Raw genomic sequence first — 26,952 nt, forward strand, 5'->3', positions numbered from 1 at the left:
AGAGTGGTCGTCATCGTGGTGTTGGAGGGTGTTTCTAAAGGGTTGGGCACAATTGGGGTCAGGGTATACTTCACTGGCGATGGTGAACGCTGTTCGTTCGTTTTCTTCGCCGGGTGGGTGTGATTCTGGTCTGTGCTACGTGGCTTCTTCCTCTTCTTCTTTCCCAGTATGGGTGAAGATGGGGTGGGCAATGATGGGGGTTCTAGAGTCAGATCCATGTTTGTCGTCTGCGAAGAATCTGCATCTACTGATGGTGAGTTCTCGATGGTTTCCACAGGAGTCATCTGCGTAGTATGGATACTTAGCGGCATGATTGTAGTCCCGTCATTGGCAGATGCTGGAACTTCCATGGGATCGACACTAGGCAAAGTGCTGTTTTCTTCGGTCGGTGTTAAGGGGACATCCTGTATTGTATCGGAACTGGCATCTACAGTTGATTCAGTTTGCGTCTTGGTTATTGGAGCTGGAAGTACTGTCCGTTCATTGTGCATCACTTCTTCAGCGCTGTTGAGGTTGAATGGGGCGGGTCGCACTCTCCCTGCGTATGAGTTATCACTTGTGCGTGCTGTTGGCCTCTGGCGACTAGGGCATTGGTTAAAGAAATGATCGACCGCGTCACAGTAGGAACACGTACGCTCTTGACCATTGTACGTGACCCAATATCGGCCGCCACTGATCGTAACATATGAAGGTATCGCACGGGACAAGTTCATCTTTACTAATTTTCTTCCGGTTCTCACTGGGTATATGTGGTCTTTCGAATACGTTTCGTCATCAAGGAATATCACCTGTCCGTAGTTAGTTAGTACAGAATATATTGCTTCATCTGACATTTCACTCGGCACGACGTGCAGCCGCACTATCACATGATTTTCATCTGCCCACGTCATTATCACTTCATGTTCGCCGTCATCGTCATTATACATATACACTCCTTTCGACTCGCGTAATAACTGTTCACCCGTTACTTTAGACAATAATTTCACAAAAACACATTTTCGATAATAGTCTACTTCTATACTTACAACCTGTTCTGGTTTCAGTTTCAATTTCGTACTTATCCAGCGATGTAGTTCATTTGACGTGGGCTTATATCTCACTTCTCTAAAGTTCAATTTCAACGTGTTCACTCGCTTGATGGCCATTTTCACGACTTCAGTTTTGTTCGTCTGGACGATTACGTAATACACTCGCGCTGTCTCAACTACACGCTACGGGAGAGAGCACCGATCCAACTTCCTCCTTCCGCGGTTCGCGCGAGACTGACTGAGCCACCGCGGCCACTATCACTTGAAATTGTTCATAGGAAATTCTTGAGTCAAGGAGTAAATACTTCAGTTTGTTGACATCTTGACGTTTTCCGTTCTGTGGATTATAAGGTATTTTTACGCGTAAAATAATGAATGAAATTAAATAGCAAGGAAAGAGTATATTTGGGGATTTTTGAAAATTGAAAAGAGTATAGAGTATATGAACCTCTAAAAGAGTATAATACTCTTAAAAAGAGTATGTCTGGTCACCCTAGAATTGAGTGCAGTCGAATTATGTTCTGGCTTGTACTCGCTGAGCGGTAAGGTAAAGTCGAGTGAATTCGAGTCTCAGGTTCAGTGAGAATGCCACAACAAACGTTATGCATGAAAGAAAGGATCACACTGTATAACAATGATATTACAATTACGTAAAAGCAGACACTCGCCCTCAAGGACAGACATTAACAAAATCACTTCGATTTCATCATCTACAAGAAAAGAAAGAATGGAATTTAATAATCAGTATTGCATTGTCGTCCAACAATGGCATTCTCAACTCAGAGTAAACGTGCTGTTTACAACAAAATGTTTACGAATAAACAAGAAGATCTTGAAACCCAAAGTACAGAATACTGTACATCACTAAATCCACTATGCAATTGAAAAGAAGATTTTTGAAAACAAAACATGTGTCAAACTTAACTTTAACATTCGATAATTAACTGCAAGTAACGAAATCTCTATAACGTTTTTGTACGTATGTTGCAAGTGCCGTCTTGCGTCTTTTGGTGTTTAAAAGAGATTCAATAAATACAGAGGACTACGAAGTTAATAAACTTCACACCAGAGGTCAGAGATTACAAGAAATTCAAACAGAGCACACAACTTACTGCTGCCATCTAGTAGAGACATTTTTAAACACGAAGTACGTACCGTGGGCCTGTTCAGTGGCGCAGGAACGGAAGGTAGAAAAAAGCATTGCTCGCAACCTCCCATTGAATCCAGTCTTCTGTAATTGGTTCCTCGTAGATTTCGTGGCATCCTGGGCAGTTGACAACTTCTTGAAGGTCTTTAGATGTGGAAGGTACAGCAGCACCAAATTTCAAGCGCTTTTTCCAGTTGCAACTGTAACGTTTGATAAATTTGGTAAATTTCTTTGTTATTCAAATTACTTTTCGATAACCCTCGTATAAATTCTTTTGTAGTCTAATCTTTTTGAATGTATATTTTATCCTTGTTAAAATTGTAACGCAGTTTCTGCCAAGCGAAAAAGAACGCAAAGCAAGTTGAAGCTTGCATTCTTTTTCTTTCTTAACAACAATGGGTTCTTTTTCGTTCGGCGCTGCGCTGTTTTGTAAGTTTTGCTGCATTGTGTTTCTCAATATGCTTTTTCAACGGGGTAATTGTTGAAAGCTAAAAATAACTTTACATAGTTCTAAATCTTTTGTTCAGGGAATAGGATTGCGCAATCCCGTGAGTATAAATACCAGCAGTTTCGCTGGCAAAATAATCAGTATATCAGTAGATTCCGGAATCTTTAGGTGATTAAATCGCTTGTCGAGGTCCAGGGCTGGGAGAATACGGGCTTTGTGTGGGGAGTGGCTGGTCAGCTCTCCCTTCCACAATGTCCGAGGTTTTCCGTAAGCCACCTTTCAGGATTTGTGCTGGTCAGCATGATCCTTAAAGGGGATTTTGGCAGGCTTGTAAATAATTAATCTTAATAATTTAAATTTTGAAATTATTCATAAATTTTAAATTCTGTCGAAGTTGGCACTGGTCAGTGTGACTCCGATGTAAATTCAAATTAAATAAATTAGGCTCATCAAAGATATACATCCTTCTCGTCGAGCTAATTTTTTATGCTAAATCATTCTGAATTCTCCTGGTCAGGAGGTTTGATTAAATAAATTTGATTCTTTTTTAGTTTAATCCGAGAGCATACCTCTGGTCAGAGGGTGTCTTTTAAATCTGATAGCTTATATAGTTTTCATGTCCGTTTTAAAGTTTGAGTATCCGGAACGTTAAGGAAAGTTTATTGGTTTCTCTTATTTAGATTGATATTACGTAGATGTAATTTTGAAACAGCTATAATAGGTGACCGGTCGAGTATATGTTTTTCTAGAAATTCATTTAATGTAAAAGTCTATTGTTTTGCTTTTGCAATGTGAGTAGCCAAAAAGGGTAGACATAGAGTCCCCTATTATGTTAAGGAATTCCACGTGGACATTTGTAATTTGTGGCCGAGATATGGCTTTGATATTGGGTAGAGAAAGGCTCCCCTTATATTTTGTTATGAATGTTTTTGGAGGTTTACCCTGAAGTTGGTAGTTTACCTCATGAGTTCTAGAGAACATAATGCAGATGTGAAAATATGACAGAAGCACGAATAGAAATTTACGGAAAGATGTTATGCAAATTTTTCTTTGATTTTGGTTAATAGTATGTCGACCTTTAGTTAATAATTTGTCACCCGTAAATTGAAACCAAGTTAAAGCTGTGTTAGTTCTATGATGGGATATGGACATGTAATTTAAGAGAGAGCTCTTTGGGTTTTATGTTTACTCTAAAGCAAGTTTCAGTCTATGTTACGGAGTCGTTATTGATCTAAATTTTATTTTGGCATTGTAGTTTTCTTTTGATCAGAAGTTTGTATATTTTTCTTTTATCTTAACTATGTTTGGATTTGTAAATAAACTTGTAGTCGTTAATAGATATTTCCTTATAGTAAATTTGGTTCATAAGTACAAATTAACTGGCATCCTTTTGGTTTGTGTACAAAATAGTGTACTTAAAATTCCAACCATGAAGAAGATAAATATAATTGCTCAATAACACCGTTTTATTTCTCCAAAACAAGACTGCTCATAAAACAGTATCAACTTTAACAATAACCATACATGAAATGTCTATACTTGTCAAAAGCGTGCAGCCACGCGTTCATTTCTAGCACGTCCCGCGTGCACCTATTCAACCATTAGCATTTAATTGAGCATCAATCATAAATACGCGTTACGTACACGTGCATGCATTATTGCAACACACTCAATCACACAATTGTAAATTCAACATTTAACCAATACATTAATTAATGCAATTGGGAAATAACCATACCTCACTTATTAATGTTATTATTCTGTTCCTTGGGTATTCTAATGCTACCGCAAAGGAGGGGGCAGACTAACAGGAATAACTAGTTCTGTCCCAACTAGGGAGTCAATAAAGGATCGTAGTTTTTCTCTGCAAGTTCCAAATTAATTAAACTTGGTTTTGAATCACTAGACAAACGTTAAATGGGCAGTGAAAATTGCATTGCTAGTACGAAGATGGAGGCTCGACTGTTCATTAAATTAGCGTGCGCCCGTTCTTAGGTTATTTATGTATGCACTAGGCGCAAATAGCCTGAATAAACGTTTGGGGCACAAAGATCAACAAACATAACTTAATTCTGTTCATATACGTCACGTCCAATTTTCATTGTTTTGTCCATTTTTGACAAAAAAAAAAAAGGTACATGGACAATTGGTCTATCCACGCGCACTCAAGGAGGACAAAGGGGTTGGGGGGTGTTGAACATACAAGTCTTTATGGCCTTAATGTAAAAAAAAAGGGGGAACGTAAAAATTACGACACAGATACGGCAAAAATACGATGTTATGTTCCTATTGCACGGGGAGAGTTTACGTACCTAATACACAAAGTTCTGCCTCTATCGCTACGTGCACCACACTCCGTTTGTAGTCCTATGTTCTAAGTCGTAGGCCCATCACACTCTTGGCTGAAATGGCTGGCCTCTATTCTACCAACAGCATGGTCAGGTACGTCTCTCTCCTCCGGCGAGGAAAAGGATGTCAGTGCAGCAAGGCTGGTTGTTGCCGTTTCGTTCCCAGGCGATCGAGTGCAAGTGCGGCTGTGTGCCGAGGTTACGGCTAGCCCACAAGTGCCAAGTTTTGCCGCTAGAGGCAGCACCGGTAGAGCTATTCAGGGGGCGACGCCCTCTGATGGCCGAAAATTGAACTAAGCATATATACGTCAATTTTCTGATTATGTAAGGTTTACAATATAGGGATATTGAAAATGTTACAAATACCCCCGGGTTGCGAAAAGCAAGAACCCCAGTAAGATATTGACATCCTAACTTAACAAATATATATATACACTCAAAAAAATGACCCAAAACATGTAACAATACCCAATTAGAATTAAGTAACAAATTCCTGAAATGAAGGAAATTGATCCTCGCTTTGCATCACGAAGAAAAAAATCTCACACCTAAAGAGGTAACCAAGTTAAAACATGGTCGCTGATAAAGTTCATAGTAAGACCCGAAGGTATACACAATAATACCAGTCGTTTGTCGATGATTAGGGGATCCTTTATACATCGTGTTCGCCTCCCGGCCAAACACCTAGATGTAAAAACATACTCGACAAGTTGATTGAGGCACGAACCACACACACTGCATTCTTGCTGTAACCATGGTAATTCCGTAGAAGGCATGAGATGGAATTCGAAAGCTCGTAATAATTGGTAGTAGGAAGTTGACGTTTCCATGATTTCTTTCCGGTTAAAAATCACATCCTCGTGGAGTATAAACATATAAAAAAAGAGAAACGAAAATCAAAAACTAGAAAAAGAGAGAAAGAAGGAGTAAGAAATAGGAAAGAGGAGGAGGAAAGTTACCAGAGGAAGGAAGAAGGAGGTAGCATTATTACAATGTAAGCAAGGAATCAGTAACGCCATAGGTTGTACAACAATCATACACAGTTTCAATTACTCAAAGGAGAGCATAATAAGCTCCCAAAAAATATATATATGCAAAAAGAATGAATGAAATGACACTTGAATAATAGAAAAAAAATATCAGAATGAGATACTACACATTATATATAAACACTTGTTAAAAAAAACATGTATATAGAGACATGTAGTAAATATCATAGAACTACAAATGCAAATGATAGAGTGGGAAGACGTTAGTTTAAGTACAAACCATAGCGGAGGAATAACAAAAATTCATTAATGGGGGGCTGAAGTAGACTGAAGTGCAAAAGCTATATCCGAACCAGACAAGTCCACTGACGGGAACTACCTCCAAGTCTCGGATAACGTAAGGCTTGACATGGGAAACATGTGCTTTCCTGACAATATGTTGAGTGTCAGGATCAACCAACATAACAGTAACAGGACCCAGCATTTTATATTCTTGGGCTGGACCAGACCAACGCTCCTGGAGTTTGGATGAAACATGGTGTAAGGCATTGCTGTGAGGGAAGGTGCGATAAAGCACCATATCACCAGGCTTATAAGAAACCTGGGATCTGGATGGGTCGTATTTACGCTAACGAGAATGCCAAGATTTTAATAAATGTTGGTACGCCTCTCCCCAACGATGAGCCCGTTCCGGCGAAGGAGGAGCGGCCAGTTCAGTGTCCATTTGAAGTTCCCCAAAAAAAATCATAGGACCGTCAATATCTCTGCCAAAAATTAACTTGGAGGGGGTGGTATGAGTACTATCATGTTGCGCGGTGTTAAAGGCGAAGGCAATGCTATCCAAATGAACATCCCATTTAGTATTATCTTGAGAATGATAACAAATCAAGGAAGCCTTGAGGTTCCTAATAAATCTCTCAGCCAGGGAGGGATTAGGATAATATGCACTAGTATATATATGTCGGATATTTGATTCAAACAAAAAGTTGTTAAATAAATGTGAACGAAAGTAAGAGGCATTGTCCGAAACCAGTTCACATGGGGCACCAAACGACAGAAATAAGGCGCGGAGCTTGTCGATAATATGATGAGAGGTGGCCGATCGAAGCGGATACAAGGAGACCCACTTGGAAAAGGCATCCACCACAACCAAAATATATACGTTGCCCTTAGTGGAACGAACAAGAGGACCCACTAGATCTATATATAGACGTCTCCACGGGTGGCGAATAACCTCTGAAGAAAGAAAGCCCGGAGGCTTACGTACGGCAAGTTTGGCCCTCTGACAAATGTCACAAGAGCGAACGTACTTACGAATATCCGTAAGACAGTTGGACCACCAAAAAACCGATGCAATTTTCTTTATGGTTTTATTAACACCTAGATGTGCACCACCCACCTGAGTCTCATGATAATAACAACATATGAGGTGTTGCAACACCTGTGGAAGGACTACCAAGGAAGATGTTGAGCGAGGAGGCTGCCAAATCAAAAGGTCCTGGTACAAACGGTAGTGTTTAACTTGTTGGTTGTTCTTCAATTGAGTAATTATAGGAGACAATTCCAGATCCTGAACTTGAAGAGCTGCAATATCAGACTTATTAAAAGGGATGATATTAAATTTAGGAGCAGCACAGGCCAAACTGGTAAAAGAGGGTGACGCAATAGAAAAATCATCTGGGGAATTCATGCGAGAAAGACAATCAGCAACCGGATTTTTAGCAGAAGAAATATGTTCCACATTATAAGAAAAACGGGAAAGATATGATAACCAACGTCCGAACTTGCCAAATTGCTCGGGGTGTTTAAGTAACCAAGATATTGCCTGGTTATCAGTTTGGAGAGTGAATTGTTTTGAAGTCAAGTAAGTTTCAAATTTCGTAAAACCAAATACGATAGCACAACATTCTGCTTCGTATATGGACTGCTTACGCTCAAGAGTAGTGCGTTTCCTTGACGCAAAGGCAATAGGGCGCAATGAGCCATCCGTTTCCCGCTGGTTTAGGGTCGCACCAAGAGCCAAACTGGAAGCATCCGTTTGCAGTACAAACTCCTTTGTGAAATCAGGCAACGCAAGAACTGTATGTTCAATAAAGGCTGCTTTGAGGTTATCAAACCGAATCTGATCGTCAGAAGTCCATACAAAAGGAGCGTCTTTCTTACGTTTATCGGTGAGAAAACACGTCCGATCAGTGAATTGGGGTAAGCAACGGGAGTAATATGAAAGTAAACCCATAACTTGAGATACACCCTTCTGACTCTTGGGAGGGGGGATATCCTGTATAGCGGATACCCAATCTGGGTCCATAAGCCCTTTACGAATGATATAACCAAGATACTTGATCTCTGGAACCATCCAAGTAGATTCGTGAGGGTTAACGGTAAGACCAGCTTTCTGCAGAGCTAGAAGGACCTCTTTAATGTGTTCCAAATGGGAAGAAATATCAGGTGAATAGATTAACAAATCGTCGGCATAGTTCAAGAGAAATTTGTATTTGAATTTGCCCAAAATTTCGTCCAGTGCCCTGGTCAATATTAGGGTGCCCAGATTGATACCGAATGGAACACGAGTATGCCTATACTGGCCAAACGATGTAACAAAGGCTGTTAAATCCTTACTCCTATCGTCCAACCGTATCTGATGGAACGATTGGCATAAATCCAAGCAAGAAAATACTGCTGCTGATTGTAGATGTTGAAACAAAAGATCGATACGAGGTTGTGGAAATTGATCATAAGCGATTAGACGATTAAGATGTTTATAGGAGCATACCAAGCGGTGGGTACCGTTCTTTTTTGGTACAAGGAAGGCCGGGCTAGAATAAGCAGACCGACACGGTTCTATGATGTGTTGCGCCTGTAATTCCTCAATCTGTTTCCTCAAAATTTCAGTCTGAACTGGATTAAGCTGGAACGGTTTTGATCGAAAAGGAAGATCCGACACAACAGGTATCGAAACTGGTTCTAAGGTACAAGAACCAACCTTTTCAGTGACTACATCCTGAAATTGAAACAACAAGGATTGTAAAGGTGAACTATTCGAAGATGTAGGCAAGGGAGTGCAAATATCTAATTGGGGGTTGACCTCGGAGGAGACTTCCAAAGAAGAAAGAGGAACATACTGGGCCTCGATAGGAGGTGATAAGGAAAAGGCCATTGGAATACCCTCTAGATGAAAGGAAAAAGATAAAAGTTTATTTTCAAAGGAAATATTAGCTCCAGCATGAACCAAAAAATCTGTGCCCAAAATTAACGGAAAAGGAAGTGTCTCAGACACCCAAAATCGCCATTTCCAAGATAAGCGATCAAGTCGTAAAGCTAACTGACAATATGCTGATAAGAAAAAGGAATGATTAGTCACATCTCGCAATTCCATAGATTGATCCGTAAAGGTTGGGGAGAACCTTTAAGTGTATCCAAAAAGGAAGAGGAAATTAAGGATACCGATGCAGCGGTGTCGAGTAATGCAAAGACGGGTTGTTGATTTATAAGCACCCGAATCGTGGGCGTCGGATGACCCTCAAACAAAAATGGGTACTCCGCATGGAGCGAAAAAGAGGTTGGTCTACAAGAGATCGGCCTGTATCCTTTGATAAAGGCATCCCTTGCCCAAGCTGTGTTGAGTGCTCTACAGCTGGCATATATGAAAAAGTTGAAGTATTTTTAGGTGGTGAATTGTCGCAAATGGAAACAGGGTTTGCAGAAAACGACTGTACCGGAGTATCCACAGTCCCCGGATATCGCTGAAGATCCCATTTTAATTCAGGTTGAAAGATATTCTGTGCTAAAAGGAGTAAATCCCGAATGGTCTGGGGACGAGAGTGCCCCAAAAGTAATGAACGAGATGGAAAGCCGATACCCTCAATAATTGTATCAATTAACTGGGATTCCGACCATTCAATAGGGAATGTTTGACAAGCATCATAGATGTCCCGGACGAACGAATATAAACTTTCGTCGGGTTGTTGAACCCTATGAAGAACATCATTCTGAAAAGGCAATAACAAAGAATGTGGAACCAAGCGATTCCATACCATCAACTTAAACAAATGCCAGGGTAATTTCTGTAAAAGGCCTTCCAGCCAAATCTCCGTAAGAGGGGGTAAGGTATATTGTAAGGCCAATAACAAAATAGACTCGACGTCCAGCAAATCTAAGTTTACAATCTTATGTAATGTCAGCATAAAGTTAAACAATTGGTGTAAGTCACGTCCCTGCTGCAAGGGCAAATCCTTAAAAAGGAAGTTAATTGCATTAAAGCGTACGGAATCTAGCACAGGGGTTTGATTCTGGGGTAATACCAGACCACGTACAAAATCTAAGGTCGATGGAGATGGTGGAGGTAAATGTGGAGGTGTATACGGAGGAGGAATATCAAAGGTCATAGTTATGCAATATAGAAAGTAAAAAAGGTGCACAGAAACAGTAATAAATATATGTAAAAAATATACAAAATATAACCAATACTTCTATATAAATATTGCAGCAAAAAGGACTCCAAAAGGGAGAAAAAAATTGATTACGACAAAAAAAGGGAAGGCATCTATAAGCACCTAGTTACAAATTTCACAAAAGATATTACCAAAAAGGCAAATATAGGGTGTTGCAAAACAGTAAATATGTTGAAGAAAAAAAATTAACCTGAAAAGGAGAAAAAAATTGATTACATAAAAAAGGGGGGCAAAAAAACAATTGGGAAGGAAAAAAAAATTCAGGTTTTCTATAGTAACAATTGTAATGTTGCTACAACGGATCAAAATGGAACGATGCTCTGATACCAATTTTGTAACGTATTAGTTGGGGTCAAGTTGCGGTTCCTCGCGATATTTAAATTGGAAGCGGCTGCGCGACAAACGCAGCTGCAAAAATGAAATTGAGACCCGTACTATTGGTTACAAATTCTAAATTTGTGTCGCACTTCTCGCAAGATAATGCGGGAGTTTACGAGCAGAACCCGCGAGATGCGCGAGACAAAGGCACTGTAAGAGAAAAACACGTATATATATATATATATATATTATATGTGCCTAAACAAAGGGTCCCGACAATGAATAGCCTTTTAAGCCTTCTCCATTGTATATATAATAGTTTCAGTAATCAAACCAACGTCTTTACCTCTCTCTTTTTACAACAAATGCCCCACAAAAACCACTCGTATTTTTAGTTATTATTCGTCTGGTGACGTACGTTCCTTACATTAGCTAACGAACTAGAATTCAAAGGGTAGTAAACAAAATAGTGTACTTAAAATTCCAACCATGAAGACGATAAATATAATTGCTCAATAACACCGTTTTATTTCTCCAAAACAAGACTGCTCATAAAACAGTATCAACTTTAACAATAACCATACATGAAATGTCTATACTTGTCAAAAGCGTGCAGCCACGCGTTCATTTCTAGCACGTCCCGCGTGCACCTATTCAACCATTAGCATTTAATTGAGCATCAATCATAAATACGCGTTACGTACACGTGCATGCATTATTACAACACACTCAATCACACAATTGTAAATTCAACATTTAACCAATACATTAATTAATGCAATTGGGAAATAACCATACCTCACTTATTAATGTTATTATTCTGATCCTTGGGTATTCTAATGCTACCGCAAAGGAGGGGGCAGACTAACAGGAATAACTAGTTCTGTCCCAACTAGGGAGTCAATAAAGGATCGTAGTTTTTCTCTGCAAGTTCCAAATTAATTAAACTTGGTTTTGAATCACTAGACAAACGTTAAATGGGCAGTGAAAATTGCATTGCTAGTACGAAGATGGAGGCTCGACTGTTCATTAAATTAGCGTGCGCCCGTTCTTAGGTTATTTATGTATGCACTAGGCGCAAATAGCCTGAATAAACGTTTGGGGCACAAAGATCAACAAACATAACTTAATTCTGTTCATATACGTCACGTCCAATTTTCATTGATTTGTCCATTTTTGACAAAAAAAGGTACATGGACAATTGGTCTATCCACGCGCACTCAAGGAGGACAAAGGGGGGGGGGTGTTGAACATACAAGTCTTCATCGCCTTAATGTAAAAAAAGGGGGAACGTAAAAATTACGACACAGATACGGCAAAAATACGATGTTATGTTCCTATTGCACGGGGAGAGTTTACGTACCTAATACACAAAGTTCTGCCTCTATCGCTACGTGCACCACACTCCGTTTGTAGTCCTATGTTCTAAGTCGTAGGCCCATCACACTCTTGGCTGAAATGGCTGGCCTCTATTCTACCAACAGCATGGTCAGGTACGTCTCTCTCCTCCGGCGAGGAAAATGATGTCAGTGCAGCAAGGCTGGTTGTTGCCGTTTCGTTCCCAGGCGATCGAGTGCAAGTGCGGCTGTGTGCCGAGGTTACGGCTAGCCCACAAGTGCCAAGTTTTGCCGCTAGAGGCAGCACCGGTAGAGCTATTCAGGGGGCGACGCCCTCTGATGGCCGAAAATTGAACTAAGCATATATACGTCAATTTTCTGATTATGTAAGGTTTACAATATAGGGATATTGAAAATGTTACAAATACCCCCGGGTTGCGAAAAGCAAGAACCCCAGTAAGATATTGACATCCTAACTTAACAAATATATATATACACTCAAAAAAAATGACCCAAAACATGTAACAATACCCAATTAGAATTAAGTAACAAATTCCTGAAATGAAGGAAATTGATCCTCGCTTTGCATCACGAAGAAAAAAATCTCACACCTAAAGAGGTAACCAAGTTAAAACATGGTCGCTGATAAAGTTCATAGTAAGACCCGAAGGTATACACAATAATACCAGTCGTTTGTCGATGATTAGGGGATCCTTTATACATCGTGTTCGCCTCCCGGCCAAACACCTAGATGTAAAAACATACTCGACAAGTTGATTGAGGCACGAACCACACACACTGCATTCTTGCTGTAACCATGGTAATTCCGTAGAAGGCATGAGATGGAATTCGAAAGCTCGTAATAATTGGTAGTAGGAAGTTGACGTTTCCATGATTTCTTTCCGGTTAAAAATCACATCCTCGTGGAGTATAAACATATAAAAAAAGAGAAACGAAAATCAAAAACTAGAAAAAGAGAGAAAGAAGGAGTAAGAAACAGGAAAGAGGAGGAGGAAAGTTACCAGAGGAAGGAAGAAGGAGGTAGCATTATTACAATGTAAGCAAGGAATCAGTAACGCCATAGGTTGTACAACAATCATACACAGTTTCAATTACTCAAAGGAGAGCATAATAAGCTCCCAAAAAATATATATATGCAAAAAGAATGAATGAAATGACACTTGAATAATAGAAAAAAAATATCAGAATGAGATACTACACATTATATATAAACACTTGTTAAAAAAAACATGTATATAGAGACATGATGTTGAGAATGTTACATTTGGTGAGGTGTCCCACCGTCACTGGTCAGTGAGGCAGAGGCTTTATCAATCCATAAGACGTAAGTTTCGATTATGCTCATTTCGCTCGTGACTCGCATGCGTATCCTCACTGGTCAGTGGGATGCGGGTGCGATCACGATGGAAGTTTAAGCATGAGAATGGTTACCTTATTTTGGAGTTCTTAGATAAGTAAGCATAAATTATTATTTTTATTATTATTATTCAAAAAGCAGACCCTTACCCGAACCTTGAGATGCGGACTCTCATGACCCGCAGAAACTGAGAATTAGTCGTGGCATATATTATAACAGAAAGATAATTGATAGGCAGCGACTCCCGGTCTTGGTCTTTCGAGGGGTCCGAGCCGGTGTGTCGTGTGCCTTGGCAACGGGCTGACGGCTTACATTCTTGCACAACGCTTGCTTCCTTTACTTGGCTCTGTAGTTTGGTTGATTTGATTTGATTTAGTTTATTTTACTTCGCGTTTTGTGCGTCTTGGCTAATTTGCGAAGATGAGGATGAGTGATGAAATGATGAAATTGATGAATAGACATTCACAAACAACAAGCCCGACCGGGATTCGAACCCGGTACACTTGGCGTCGCAGCGCGATGTGCGAACAACTCGGCCACAGGGTGCTCACACAGGTCCACAGGTCCTCACCCTGCATTACAATCAATAGATGTATCTCTTTTCGCAATTGTCACATGTCGAACTCCTGATATTCCGTTTCGTTAAATTTACAATGAGTCCAGAACAAGGTCCAGAGCTTTATATGTTTTGGAATTATCATCTTGTATTAAAATCTGGTTTCAAAATAACGCTCGTACTAAGAAAAACAAAGAAATAAAAATTATTTATGCAAATTTTGCATTAAAAAACAGGAAATTCGTGTGTGCTGTTCAAAAATGGAATATTTCCCATGCCATCACATTATACCTAGGTACCTTTGAAGTATTATATGCGTATATGTATCTATAGACCGTGTTAAAAAATGTAAACATAAACATTGGTGAGGTCTTGCCCGGTCCTCCCGGAACTTGCGGTTTATACCAGTCGCCGTTGTTGCCAGTGCAGATTCGCCGGCATACGAAGTAAGAAATGAGCGCTTGTTTTCATCAGTTGTGCGACGATAGTCAAGAAAGGTATTTGTTAAAATTCTGCTATGAAGGAGTGGACGTCTAGAATTCGTCGGATGATGAACTGCAGAGCAGATTATTAAAATATGACGTGTCTTTGTGCCGCCAGTTGTATAGCAAGCTACGTACATACAAGTATCTCATGTACGACGAACGTTTAGATACAGTATATTAAATTATTTTGTAAATGGACAAGTGAGGGAAAGATAATTCTATAAAACTAGTGATATTATTATATGATATAAAGTATGCTTAAGCTTAAGTGAATCTTTGCCAACAAATCTGCAGATGTAATGACACATAACAAATGCTAGTAAATATATATGCTTTCAACGTCGCCTTTCCACCTGAGGGATTTAGGGAAACCTATGATATGGCATGCCACTTTCACCTGCACGAATTTACTTCAAGCAACAAGGGCGTTTTCAGACTGAAGTGACAAGCGATATCGGAATTTCGCACAGAAGCATTCGATCTAAAGCAAATCATTCACCAGTCACGCTTGCGCAAATAACAGGCCGGGGCAACACAATGCAAGGTATTGATAAAACGGCCCAGTCCGAGCGACAAGCGACACCTGCAATTTGTCGTTCGGAAGGTGTTGTTTATTTTTTAATGTTGGTTTCCAAGAAAGACGTATCGCTGCAGTCTGAAAGCTTCCTTTCGAACCAATTCACCACGAGAAAATGCTTGGACTGGACTGTTGTTTTCTCAGTACAATACATCGTGTCGCATCGCTCTGTTGTACTCGTATGCAAGGTGAATTGTTTCGCTTAGAGTAAAGGGGCTGTTGCTTGTCGCATCGGTGTGTAATCGCAGCACGACAAGCTGCACGTGTCGCTCAGATTCCCAATGGCGTGTATTGTGCCGCCTGAGACTTGATTTCCCATGAGTGGTAAATGCTTATTTATAGACTAAATGGGCCTGTGTCGCTTGTCCCTTTGGTACGAACCACTGCTGTCGCGTGTCACTTCGTTTTGAAACCTCACTAAGAGGCGTGCTTTTCACCACAACACAATACGCAGATAAACGATCAACATGGTTGTAACAAAATGCAAGTCGCTAATATCCTTTCCGGGTACCAATCCTTTCTCGTTTTTCTTGTATCGACAGGTTTCGTCTCTCTACGTGATTCGGAAACCTACGAAGTGATACTTGACTCAATAAATTTGTTCCCGATCGAACTGTACAACCATATGCTACACAGCTGACACCCTATTTCCTTGTAAAAGAATCTCCACTTTGCCCTTTCATATTAACGTCCATAGCATCGTAAGCGTAACCGGATGTTCGAGGGGGACCAGACGAGTGCGCATGCTCCGCAGTAGCTCCGCCTTTAACACAGTCTATTTATGGGAGGCTGAATTTTGTACCCCCCCAAATGAAAATAGTTCCTGCGCCGTTGGGCCTGTTATTCAAAATATTCAAACTGAAAGAAAGTCAGTTGCACACTTTTCTGCGGCATATTTTTGTCTTATCAACCAATCGACGACTTCTTTAGAAAAGTGTACTCACCACCTCCTCCCAACACCGGGCACTTGGTTATCTTGCATGTCTTTCGTGCTGTATATATTATATTATCTAATGTTCTTTGCAGGCTTGGCATCGCAATCGCAAATGCTAACCTGAAGGATGCAGTAAATGCTTCCGTGTGAAGTATTGTCTACTATAATAAAATTCTATAAGATTTTTGGAAGCATTTATGCTAGTATAAATGCTAAGGGAAATGCTTTCGTCTAAAATGAGCCCAATAGGGAAATCCCTGATCTTGTAAAAATAATATGGATGAGATCTTGGCAACACTGAATGAAAGTTTGTTGATCTTCATTTGAAAACAAAGATAAGTTGTAATCATAAACATCGTCCATATCTGTGCTGAATGAAAACTTTTTTCAGACATGACAGAAGATATACAGACAGCAGGAAATGAAAATGCAAATTCATCTTTGAATTCCAATTCAAACGATGGTAGTGACAAAGGAAGAAATGTAAAGTCGCTCAGAAAATCCGTGAAGAGAAGATCATCTCTCTATCTCCAAGAGCTTGTTGCAAGTAAGTATAATAATTCCTTCATTTGGCGCGCGAGGTTCAGCCGTAGGCTGCTCTACCACCTAACCTATGAAAACAATACTGAAAGATTAAATAAATTTGAAAGTTAAAATGGCCCAAGTTCCTTTTGCTTTATTGCGATTCCATCATGCTACGAATGAAATTTGGTAACAGTTTGATATAGGCAAAACACATTTCAGTCGTCAATTTCGTCATTTTTTACATTCGTACTTACCTATTATGCATTGCGAAACATTATTTAAGGTAAAAATGTGATATCAGATTAGTACTTTAGTTGGTACTACTATACTATACCGGAGACACCTATCAATGATTTATTTCGCAATTTTTTACATTGCTAACGTACTCTTCTGCATTGCGGAACATTTCTTTAGGTGAAATAATGAATTTATAACGAAAATAATGTCTATTTCTTACATTAACGAGTACTTACTGTTGTTCCTTATTTCCCACAAACCATCCACGAGTAGCCCCAAAAACCATTGACGTTAGCCCAAAAATTCACGATAGCCCCACGAACCATCACGGGGATGAGGTATGCCTACTAGGTTAGGTTAGGTTCCATTAGCACTCCTTTCGTTCAATTTAGCATATACGGACAACATCATGGCGGCAGCAGCAATAGCGCATCGGAAATAGATTTTCGTAGAAAACCACATGCATTCGAATTAAAATGGATCAAAACTACATTCCCGAACATCAACACTACAGAAAATGATTTGCGTAAGTACTTTCTCCTGTAAATTTGAAGAAATTCGTCTCCGGTATAGTAAAGTGTTACCCTTTATTTAAGGTGAGATTTTGCTTTTTTCACTGAAATAATTGTAATTTTTCACATTACGAGTATTTATTGTTCGTTGCTTTTCACTTCCGTTACACGTAATATGGCGGGCAAATCTTGACTAGCGTTGTCTATCATCTGTGGGTATGCAGTGTTTCAAACCATCTTAACCGAAAAAAATCCTACTTTCATGTTACAGATTTTATATTTTTTTCCGGGTTCCAAAACCCCACGAACCATGCATGGATAGCCCCATGAACCATGCACGTATAGCCCCACAAACCATTCATAAATAGCCCCACAAACCATTCACGGCAAGGTTAGGTTAGGCAAACATAGTTAAAATTGTCATGTTCTGGGAAAACAATGGTGTCGGAAACACTGACCGGATTACGTCATCGAACACACAGAACATTTGGTTCACGTAGTTGAACGGTTGAACGTAATGGACGCAAGATCTTTTGTGCATCGCAGACACATTAATGTTGAAAAATACATGTTTTACCGGCCGAATAAATTGAACGAGGGGAGAAAACATTTCCACGACCTTTCAAAAGTCTACAGAAACTCAGTTCCGTAAGTACTTTCTCCTGTAAAATTGAAGAAATGTGTTTTGCTTATGTCGAACTGTTAGCATGAAATTTAACATGGTTCAATTTGGATTTACGCGTGTTAACACATACTGCGGAGTTTTAGCGACTACTTAAGATTTTGTACAATATATGCTTTCGTAGGTTATGCAGGCCACTTTGGTTCTCTTAGCATTAAAATAAAGTTCCTAAATGCATTCTACTAAGGTTCCGATTTACAATTAATTCCCACCACTAGTCTACGATCCAAGCAGTGCTCATTACTTTAAGGAAGGTTCAAATTTCGTGTGACAATGATTGCCAAAATTCTCCGATAATTAGTCTTCCTGCTAGGAGAATTTGAAAAAAATCATAAAACAATCGGAACCGTTACCATTAGTATCCTTGACCCTCTGTACACTTGCTAGAAAGTGAAAAAAATTGCATGGTTTATGAACGTTTTCTGTTGCTTTTAGCTCGCGGAGGTGTTATGGTGAAACGTACCTTTGTTACCTTAGCATGAATGCTTCACACAAGTGAATATAGCACCTGACACGACAAGTCAAAACAGCACCAGATGAGACATTGTCTATCGCTTCATACGTTGTGGTAGGAATGTTAGGTTTCATGCTGATAGCAATTTTCGTTGTTAGGTTTTATTAGGGATGTGATGAAGCTGAAAATTTACCGATGCCGATGTACTCACCGATAATTTTTGGAACCGATACCGATGCCGATATTTAACCGATTCCGATACATAAGATTATTAAACAGAAATGGGATGTTATTTTCAGCATGACAAAAATAAATTTTCTATGTACATTTCTATTGCATATCATATGTATATAATATATATTCCCAAGACATGCGAATGTACATTTGCATCTACAAAATGTTATGTGAACCTTTAAGAAGAACATAGATTCTCAAGAGATTAATCATTAGTACACAAGCAGTTCTTTGAAATGCAAAATAAATTCCTGTTCTGCCAGATTCAACTTCAGAAATACGAGATTTGGAAGCACTTCAGGAAGTAACCTACTTCTTCTCTTATCTCAAATCTGTTCAGCAACACTGAACACTCAATCACTGAATACTGATGCAGCAGGTATGCCCAAGTATTTTCTCAGGACTTGCTTCAGGTTTGAATATTCATTTTTGAATTACCAATACAACAGCAGATTCTGGTTCAGCAATGTACTGTTTTATTTCCGATTTATAGTTATAGGTTGATCCTCTGAATGAGTTTGCAATAATTTTATTACAAAAACTCTACAATAATGACGAATCATAACCAAATTTTCAATACATCTTACAAAACTAGAATATAAAACTTATTAGAAGGTAAAAACTCTAGTATAATCTGTACCGGTTTAAATATCGGATTTTTGCCGATTCCGATACCGATGTGTCAATTTCGGCCGATTTTCATACATCTGTAATCGTCTTCGGCACATCCCTAGGTTTTATTAGTTAAAGCTAAGTTTAATGGCATCATTTACACTTCCTCTGCAGTAAAGAGGTGGTCATTGAGTCAGTCTTAGTATAGTACACATAAAAAAACCATTAAAAATGTACACATAGAAGCATCGCTCATATGATGCAACATGTGAACGTAAAGTTATTTTGCGGACTGTGGAATTTAGAAACTGTGGAGCTGGTTGCCTTCTTCCCTACATGGTAAAAGTACCAGTAGTGTGACATTGAAGAAGAGACTGATTAAAAATGCATTTATTGTTATTGTTCAAATGGTAAATGTAACGTAAATACAACATTATGGTATTCTAATAAAGTAACAGTATTATGTACATCTGTGCACCTTAAATTATAAGTGATTTTTTTTTTCAAAAGCCATCTTAGGTTCGAAAAGATATACCTTAAGAATTAGTCACATTTACAAGCTGTATTTAGCAAGTAAGCACTGGTAAGTATTTATATAATAAGAGAAAATATATTTTCTGAATATTTTATTTCCAATGTACAGGGTAAGTCAAAATGATGGAACCGATTTCAGACATTTATTCTGTGAAATATAATAAACAAATGTTATTGTGAGACATGTGCTAAGAAAGGAAAACTGTCAAAGATTTTTTCAAACAAATCACAAGTGTTCTATGTGAGCACCTCGCGTAACACGGCACACATCAAGCCGATAGTCTATCTCCTGCCAAACCTTGTGTAGCATGTTGCGGTCAATATCAGCAATGGCTGCTGTGATACGGGCACGCAGGTCATCCAATGTTGTTGGAAGTGGTGGTAAGTAAACATGTTCCTTGACAAAACCTCACATGACAAAATCACATGGGGTGAAGTTGGGGGAACGAGGTGGCCAATGAAGGAGAGGTCGATCCTCCGGAGATGCACGGCCTATCCAACGTTGTTCCAATGCCCCATTGAGATGGTCCCAAACGCTGCCATGGTAATGCGCAGCGGCACCATCCAATTAGAGAATGGAATCTGCACTATCCTCTGTAAGCTGTGGAAGGAGCCATAGTTGCAGCATATCAAGGAAAACAAGTCCTGTCACAGTACGTTCATGGAAGAAAAAGGGCCCATAAATCTTTTCATGGGAAATGGCACAAAAGGCATTTACTTTGGGAGAATCGCGTTCGTGTTCCACAAATTCATGGGGGTTAGCAGTTACCCAAATCCTTACGTTTTGTCTATTCACTTTCCCTGAAAGGTGAAAAGTTTCTTCATCACTGTAAATTAACCTCTCAGAGTACCCATCCGTTTCCATTAATGCGAGGAAATCAGCACAGAAGGATGCGCACGAAGCATAATCAGTGTCTTTTAAGGCTTGAACTAGTTGTAAGAGGTAGGGTTTCGTTTGTAAATGTTTCCGCAGAACCCGCCAGGCAGTTCTCTGTGGAAGTTGAAGTTCTCTCGCTGCCCGGTAGGTGGACTTCTGTGGACTCCGCACGAAACATGTGCGCACTCGTTCCACTGTCTCTTCCCCAGTCGATTTTCGTTTACAGATGCAGCCCGAATATCTGAAATGTTCATACCACTTACAAATGGCCTTTCCCGTAGGTGGTCCTCTCCGATATTTGGTACGGAAATGCTGTTGCACACTAATCACAGACTTGTTCACATGATAATCAAGCACACAGAAAGGTCTCTGTTCTCCAGTCAATGCCATTTTCCTGCTCGCTGCTGACTCCTAGCGGTAGAAAGTGGAAACACTGCGTGGAAACTAAACTTTGAAAGTTAACCTTTCGAAGTGCATGTCTCACATTAACATATGTTTATTAGATTTCACAGAATACATTTCTGTAATCGGGTCCATCATTTTGACTTACCCTGTATTCTCCATATTTTAAAATACTTTGTTTATAGTTTCCACCATTATTGAGGCACTTGGCATAATGCCGCAAAAGTTTTTGTACTGCCTGTGAAATTTGTGAGAAAGATGCAAGGAAGGCAATGAAATTGTGAACCGTTTGCTCACATGAACTTTTTCTTTGACTGAACCTTTCTTTTTTTAATCTACAGATGATCTGCAAGCATAGTACCCCTATCATAGTGTTGCCCCTCAAAAAAAACAAAAAAACACTTCTTCCGTTTGAAGTTATCATGTTCATGCAAAGAATGCCCTTGTAATAATTGAGATAAATTACTGTGACTAAAATGAAATTATCTGTGACATTCATTTTCCAGGAGAGTGTCTTCCTTCTAGACAACATTCTGACTGTAATGTTGCTCTTGCTGTTGAATGTTTTCTCTTGCTATTTAGAGACATATTTTGAAGCTGAGATTTCAGAATGGCTGAGGAAGACATAAATTACAGGTCAAAATGTTTCCCAGTTACATTAAAGCCCGCATCACACGGAACTGGATTTCCAGTATATATGCCCTAGTTGGCGCTGGACTGGCTACCAATTTGCTAGTTTTCGCCTCACACGATACTTATCAGCGTACTTGTGGATAGACTTTTGTTCCCATACGAGGGAAGTTGTAATGGCGGCCACGTGAGATGTAAACAATGTATCACTTCACATTTTAAAAGCTGATAACTATTCAACTGAGAGGAATAACGTTTCGTATTAAAACGTTATTAGGTACAAAACAATGGCGCTGCTTAAATACATACTTTACAACGTTTTCTGTACACGTATGGAAGAATATTTTAGTTGTTTCAAATGTAAACACCGTGCACTCAGCATAGATGGTATAACTCAACGTGCCTTTCATACTGTACATGTTATACATTGCTGGAGTACACTCGGAAACCACAGACAAAAGCGCTCCTTTGCACACTCACAGATTATCTTCACATGGCGAAACTTTGCTCTGATTGGCTGTTCCACAGAATCCAGTCGAGGAAAGAAATTAGAACATGTCCTATTCCTCCAAACCAGTCAAGCAGGCGGCCAAGATTGCTACCTAGAAAGTTAGTTCAACGCCAACATGTCATCCTATCATAGAGAGTGAGAATGGTGGTGGAAATGAAGAAATAAAAAAGTGCTCATGTTCTCATAAGTTATAAAATCATCAACCAATCAAAATGTTCGATGGTAAGTACACAATCTCTAGCAGGTTATAAAATATATATATATTTCTGCTTTTCAGATGTTCCTGAGGAGAAGTCATGTACAGATGAAGCAATTCATCCAGAACCTAAGAAGAATGACATTTCTCCAGAAGATATACTCAACTGGTAAGACGAGTAATTACACCTAAGCCTGTTCCACTTTGTCCCAATACAGATGCCAATAACAAAGACGTATTTAGGGAGGGTGATCTGGACCCCCCCCCCCCCCGAAAGGCTCACTTAATACTACAATTAAATAATGAAGTAATAAAATAACTAAAATAATGATAATATACTTGTTGTCTAATCAAGAGTTATTTGTTTTCGCTGAACTTATTGGAAGGCAAGAATTATGTTGTGATCATATGACTTTGAATGACAGTACCAAAGAAGATTTATGCAAGATTTATTATTACTTATAAAATATTATCAGGAACTTTACTTTTCATCAACTTGACATATAGTCCTTTTTATTATTCAATAAATGTTCAATTCTTTATCTATTTGACATTAGTTTCCTTGCCAGGGCAGTTGTTTTTTTAATTCTTACAAATTTTGTCGACCTTAACTATATGTAAGCTAGATAATGAATACGTGCTGTTATATCAATATTCTTATACTGTCTTTTAACCTATTCGTGTAATAAAAATATATTGTTTAATTTAAATATTTTAATTAATTATATATAATTTATTATTATTATTATTTTGAGACAGTTGGTTTCGACCCTCCCCCAAAATATATTTCTAGATACCCTTACTGGTTTCCACTGATAGCAATAGCCATACTTGGAAATTAAAACAATTCAAAGTAGTTCGAAATATTTAAAATATAGTTTCTAATTGGAAGCATACCACACCGATCTACTAGAATTTTGCTTTAAAATATTCATAATTTCATATTAAATAATTATTTAGAAATAATACATTAGTATCGGCTCAGTTCTACTCACAGTACATTACTTTCACTAGAATTAACGTTTCTTGAAAAGTTTTATTTCTGCTCACGACTAAATCTTGCTTTTATATTTAACAATGCTCTCATATTTTTGTGTTAAAAGTAACAATAATGAGGTGTCATGTTTTTTTGCAGGCACATCGAAGTTTTGAAAAAGGAGCGTCAGGATTGGACATCTACTTTGAACAAGAGGAAAGCACAGTGCAAGAATGCCAAAAAGTAAGTGTCTGAATAACTCGATAATATGTACAAGTACGCCATGACAGTGATTCCAGCATCTTCTTTTATTGCTGACTTTATTTGGGTTTGCCAAGAACTGATCAATATCTTTTACTCCCCAAAGCTTAGTTCTTTTGGATAGTAGAGATTGTAAACTGCTGAAATGAAATTACTTCCAACCAGTGTTGCAACTAGAAGGATAATTTTCCTTAGTGCAGTGAAATTCCAGTATGATATTTAAGTGTAAAGGAAAAATTAGAAGTTTATAAAAAGTACTAAAATTTGAGGATATTTGACTCGTATATATTACATTCAACCTCCTTTGAAGTGTGAAAAGCAATTTATCTTTCTTTCGTCCCTTAATTTAGTCCCAAAAATGAATTATAATAAAAAAAATCAAATCTAATTTGGCTTATAATGGTCAATAACTTTACAGTATCAGACTGAAAATTATTGTAAAAGCACTGCTAGTGTAACCAAATGTTGTAGAGTTTTTTTGTTTTTTTTACATATTATATCTAACCTTTAGTGGACTGAAGCCTCTCTGGATGGGAACTTTTCACGTGCATGCTTAGTTGAGGCTAGGTGAACCCCAGATCCACTTTATGTAGGAACAAGGCTGGAAAAATTCCAACCTTAGATCACGCACCCCAGGAATCGAAGCCATGTCTCGACGTGACAATCAGACACCCTACCTACTAGCGAGCACGACTCCTTATATGAACTTAAACAGGATTAATCTAATTGATTTTTGTAAGAGATTATTGCATGCCTAAGGCTTGTATTTGTTGTATCCTTCAAAAAGTGTGTCAAGATTTTCTCACTTGTAAGCAAGTGACTACAAAGAGTTTTACCTTTGAAAAAGAACTAAATATTTAGGCAATGGTTTTGCAATATTGTGCCGTATGAATTATATGTTTTTATTAGAGATGGCACAAATTAATCGGTACTGTATTGGCCGATATAGGTATATCAGTAAAATTAGCAATAATTTTACCAATCTGAGAGGTCTATAAATATCTTATAATTTATTGCAATATTCTGCCGTTATAATTTTTATGGATAAACTAGTTGCTTTTCCTACTTGTCTAAATATGCAGCTTCTTTTGCATAGCAAAAGTTTGGTCTATCTGGCAACGTACTTTTAGTAAGGAATCAATGAATCATTCAGGTTCTTGAAGGAACGTTTGGAATTTTATATTGGTACTTTGTCAGTATCAGCCAGAATTTCATATCCCTAGTTTACATTTATGAAAATAACAAGGATTTTGCACTAAATTTTAAGCTGATTATACAGCGTAAGTTAATATGATGTTCCCGATTTCCGTGTCTATTTATTTCATTGTAATGATACGTAAATCACTGAGATTACACACACAGATTGAAAAACTGAAGAAGTTTTTCCTGGCATATTATAAATGTTCTATGTGCGATCCACGTGTTACATGACACACATCTAGTCTATAATCAAGTTCCTGCCACAATCTTCCTAGTATGTCAGGGACCACGTTGGCTATGGCTGCAGTGATGCGCTCGTGCAATTCCATCAATGTTGTAGCAAGTGGTGGCACAAAAACTCGATCCTTGATGAAACCCCATAGGAAAAAATCACATGGGGTGAGATCTGGGGATCGTGGTGGCCATTTCATTAAGTCTTGACGTGGACCCTGACATACTACAAAGTGTGTGGAAGGAACTTGATTATAGACTAGATGTGTGTCGTGTAACACGTGGATCGCACATATAACATTTATAATATGCCAGGAAAAACTTTTTGAGTTTTTCAATCTGTGTGTGTAATCTCAGTCATTACAATGAAATAAATAGACACTGAAATCAGGAACATCATTTTGACTTAAGCTGTATATATCAGATTGGTAAAATTAAGTGGAATTTAGCCTTAACTTTACCAAGTATATAAAGCCGAAATAAAATAAAATGAATAAAAAAAAATTGTTGTTAATTTAACTGGTCAGCCAACACTGACAGTGTGCTGAATAATCGATCTCATCTGTAGAAAAAAATTGCCATTGTCCGATACACTAAAGAACTATATTTTAAAATGTTTTTCAGGCAGGCTGAAAAGGAGGCTGTACTTGATTGGGATTCGTGTGCCAGCGTGTTAACTGATCCTGACAAGGAGTTCTTGCAGAAGCACCCGGATTGTGAAGCACACAGGGCCAGAGCTTTCAAAGCTGTGAAAACAATGTTGCTCTTCAGAGAAACAACAGGGGAATGCAACAAAAGAACCAAGGCACTGATCCAAAACATTCTTGATTCCAACGACAACCTAAAGAAAGACATTTGCAATTACGATTAGTTTCTAGGTGCATACCACAATTGTAATCAAGTGTGTGTGTTGAAGTGTGAATAAAGATCATGTGGTACCCATGTATATTTTCACTATTTTCGGACATGGGAAACTTATTAGGATGCGACATTTACATTAAATTTGACAAGTATATGCAGATCTGAGAATGAAATTATGCACATGTATATATTTATCAACCTATCACAGATTGCTATTATAATTTGTATTTCTTCTCTATCCAATGTATATAGTTTTCCACATGTTACATTTTCATTTTGTGTAGCAATAGAAATGAATGGACATGTAGGAGTACTTACTTTTTTAATAAAATGTATGTAAGCATATTTTTTGGAAGTCTTAATTACAATGTAAAGCTGTTTGATATCAATGCATTATTAGGGTGTCTACAACTGTATCAGGAAGATGGGGGAAAATAATTTCTCAAAAATATATATCGTATTTACGTGTATATAATGCACACACTGGTTTTTGATGGGGAAAAGTGAAAAATTATATCTTGTATTTAATGTGCAGTACAATCCAGGTTCAAGAAATGGCTTAGTTGTAGATCATGAAGTTGTTGCTATGCCGAACAAGAGTGCATGACATCATACCTATTCAATGAGTCACCTGTTGCTATGTGGACCAAGAGGAGAATATATCATCCTGAAACAATAAGTCACCAACCCATGCCACCTATTCCATGTGTTTAGCATCCCAAATCTTGCACGCTTTAACGACCTTGGTTATTGTGTAATCGTGAAAAGCAAGATCAAAATTACCTTATGAATTTACAGTGCTCAGGAAGTTATTTTCTATTATTTCTCGCCCAACAAATACCACTGATACGCATCCCATGTGCATGCTCTAATTCTACCAGAATGGTACTAATTTTTCTAAAAAAAAAAAATCTTCAAAATATATACTTTTTCCGTGAGTAACATAACATTTATACAAGGCCCTTTCAGGACCCTCAAAGTAGCAGTTAGCAGCACAAGATTTCTTCCATTAAAGCATTTA

The 26,952-nt window shown here is 38.4% G+C and overlaps 1 protein-coding gene across 2 annotated transcripts; it reads left to right on the forward strand.

Moving 5' to 3' along the window:
* Nucleotides 1-13,006: 13,006 nt before the first annotated feature.
* Nucleotides 13,007-26,266, forward strand: LOC146005331 (uncharacterized). Of its 2 annotated transcripts, XM_083144501.1 has the most exons (5): nt 13,007-13,123; nt 16,388-16,543; nt 22,484-22,571; nt 23,538-23,621; nt 25,695-26,266. In XM_083144501.1, exons 2-5 carry the CDS (start codon nt 16,390-16,392, stop codon nt 25,939-25,941), a joined length of 573 nt encoding a protein of 190 aa, XP_083000627.1. In that variant the 5' UTR covers nt 13,007-13,123; nt 16,388-16,389; the 3' UTR covers nt 25,942-26,266. The 2 variants fall into 2 exon arrangements, with proteins under 2 accessions (XP_083000627.1, XP_083000626.1); XM_083144500.1 differs by lacking the exon at nt 13,007-13,123 and having other exon boundaries at nt 16,333-16,543.
* Nucleotides 26,267-26,952: the final 686 nt, after the last annotated feature.

This window comes from Lepisma saccharinum, chromosome 23 (genome assembly GCF_977018435.1).
Source record: "Lepisma saccharinum chromosome 23, izLepSacc3.1, whole genome shotgun sequence".
In the NCBI taxonomy this organism is placed as follows: domain Eukaryota; kingdom Metazoa; phylum Arthropoda; class Insecta; order Zygentoma; family Lepismatidae; genus Lepisma; species Lepisma saccharinum.

What these genes read in the sequence shown, in the direction of transcription:
- LOC146005331 (XM_083144501.1), top strand. Translation starts at nt 16,390, where the DNA reads ATGACAGAAGATATACAGACAGCAGGAAATGAAAATGCAAATTCATCT. An exon ending in TCTCCAAGAGCTTGTTGCAA is followed by an intron (nt 16,544 to 22,483) that starts GTAAGTATAATA and finishes TCTGCTTTTCAG; the next exon opens with ATGTTCCTGAGGAGAAGTCA. An exon ending in CAGTGCAAGAATGCCAAAAA is followed by an intron (nt 23,622 to 25,694) that starts GTAAGTGTCTGA and finishes AATGTTTTTCAG; the next exon opens with GCAGGCTGAAAAGGAGGCTG.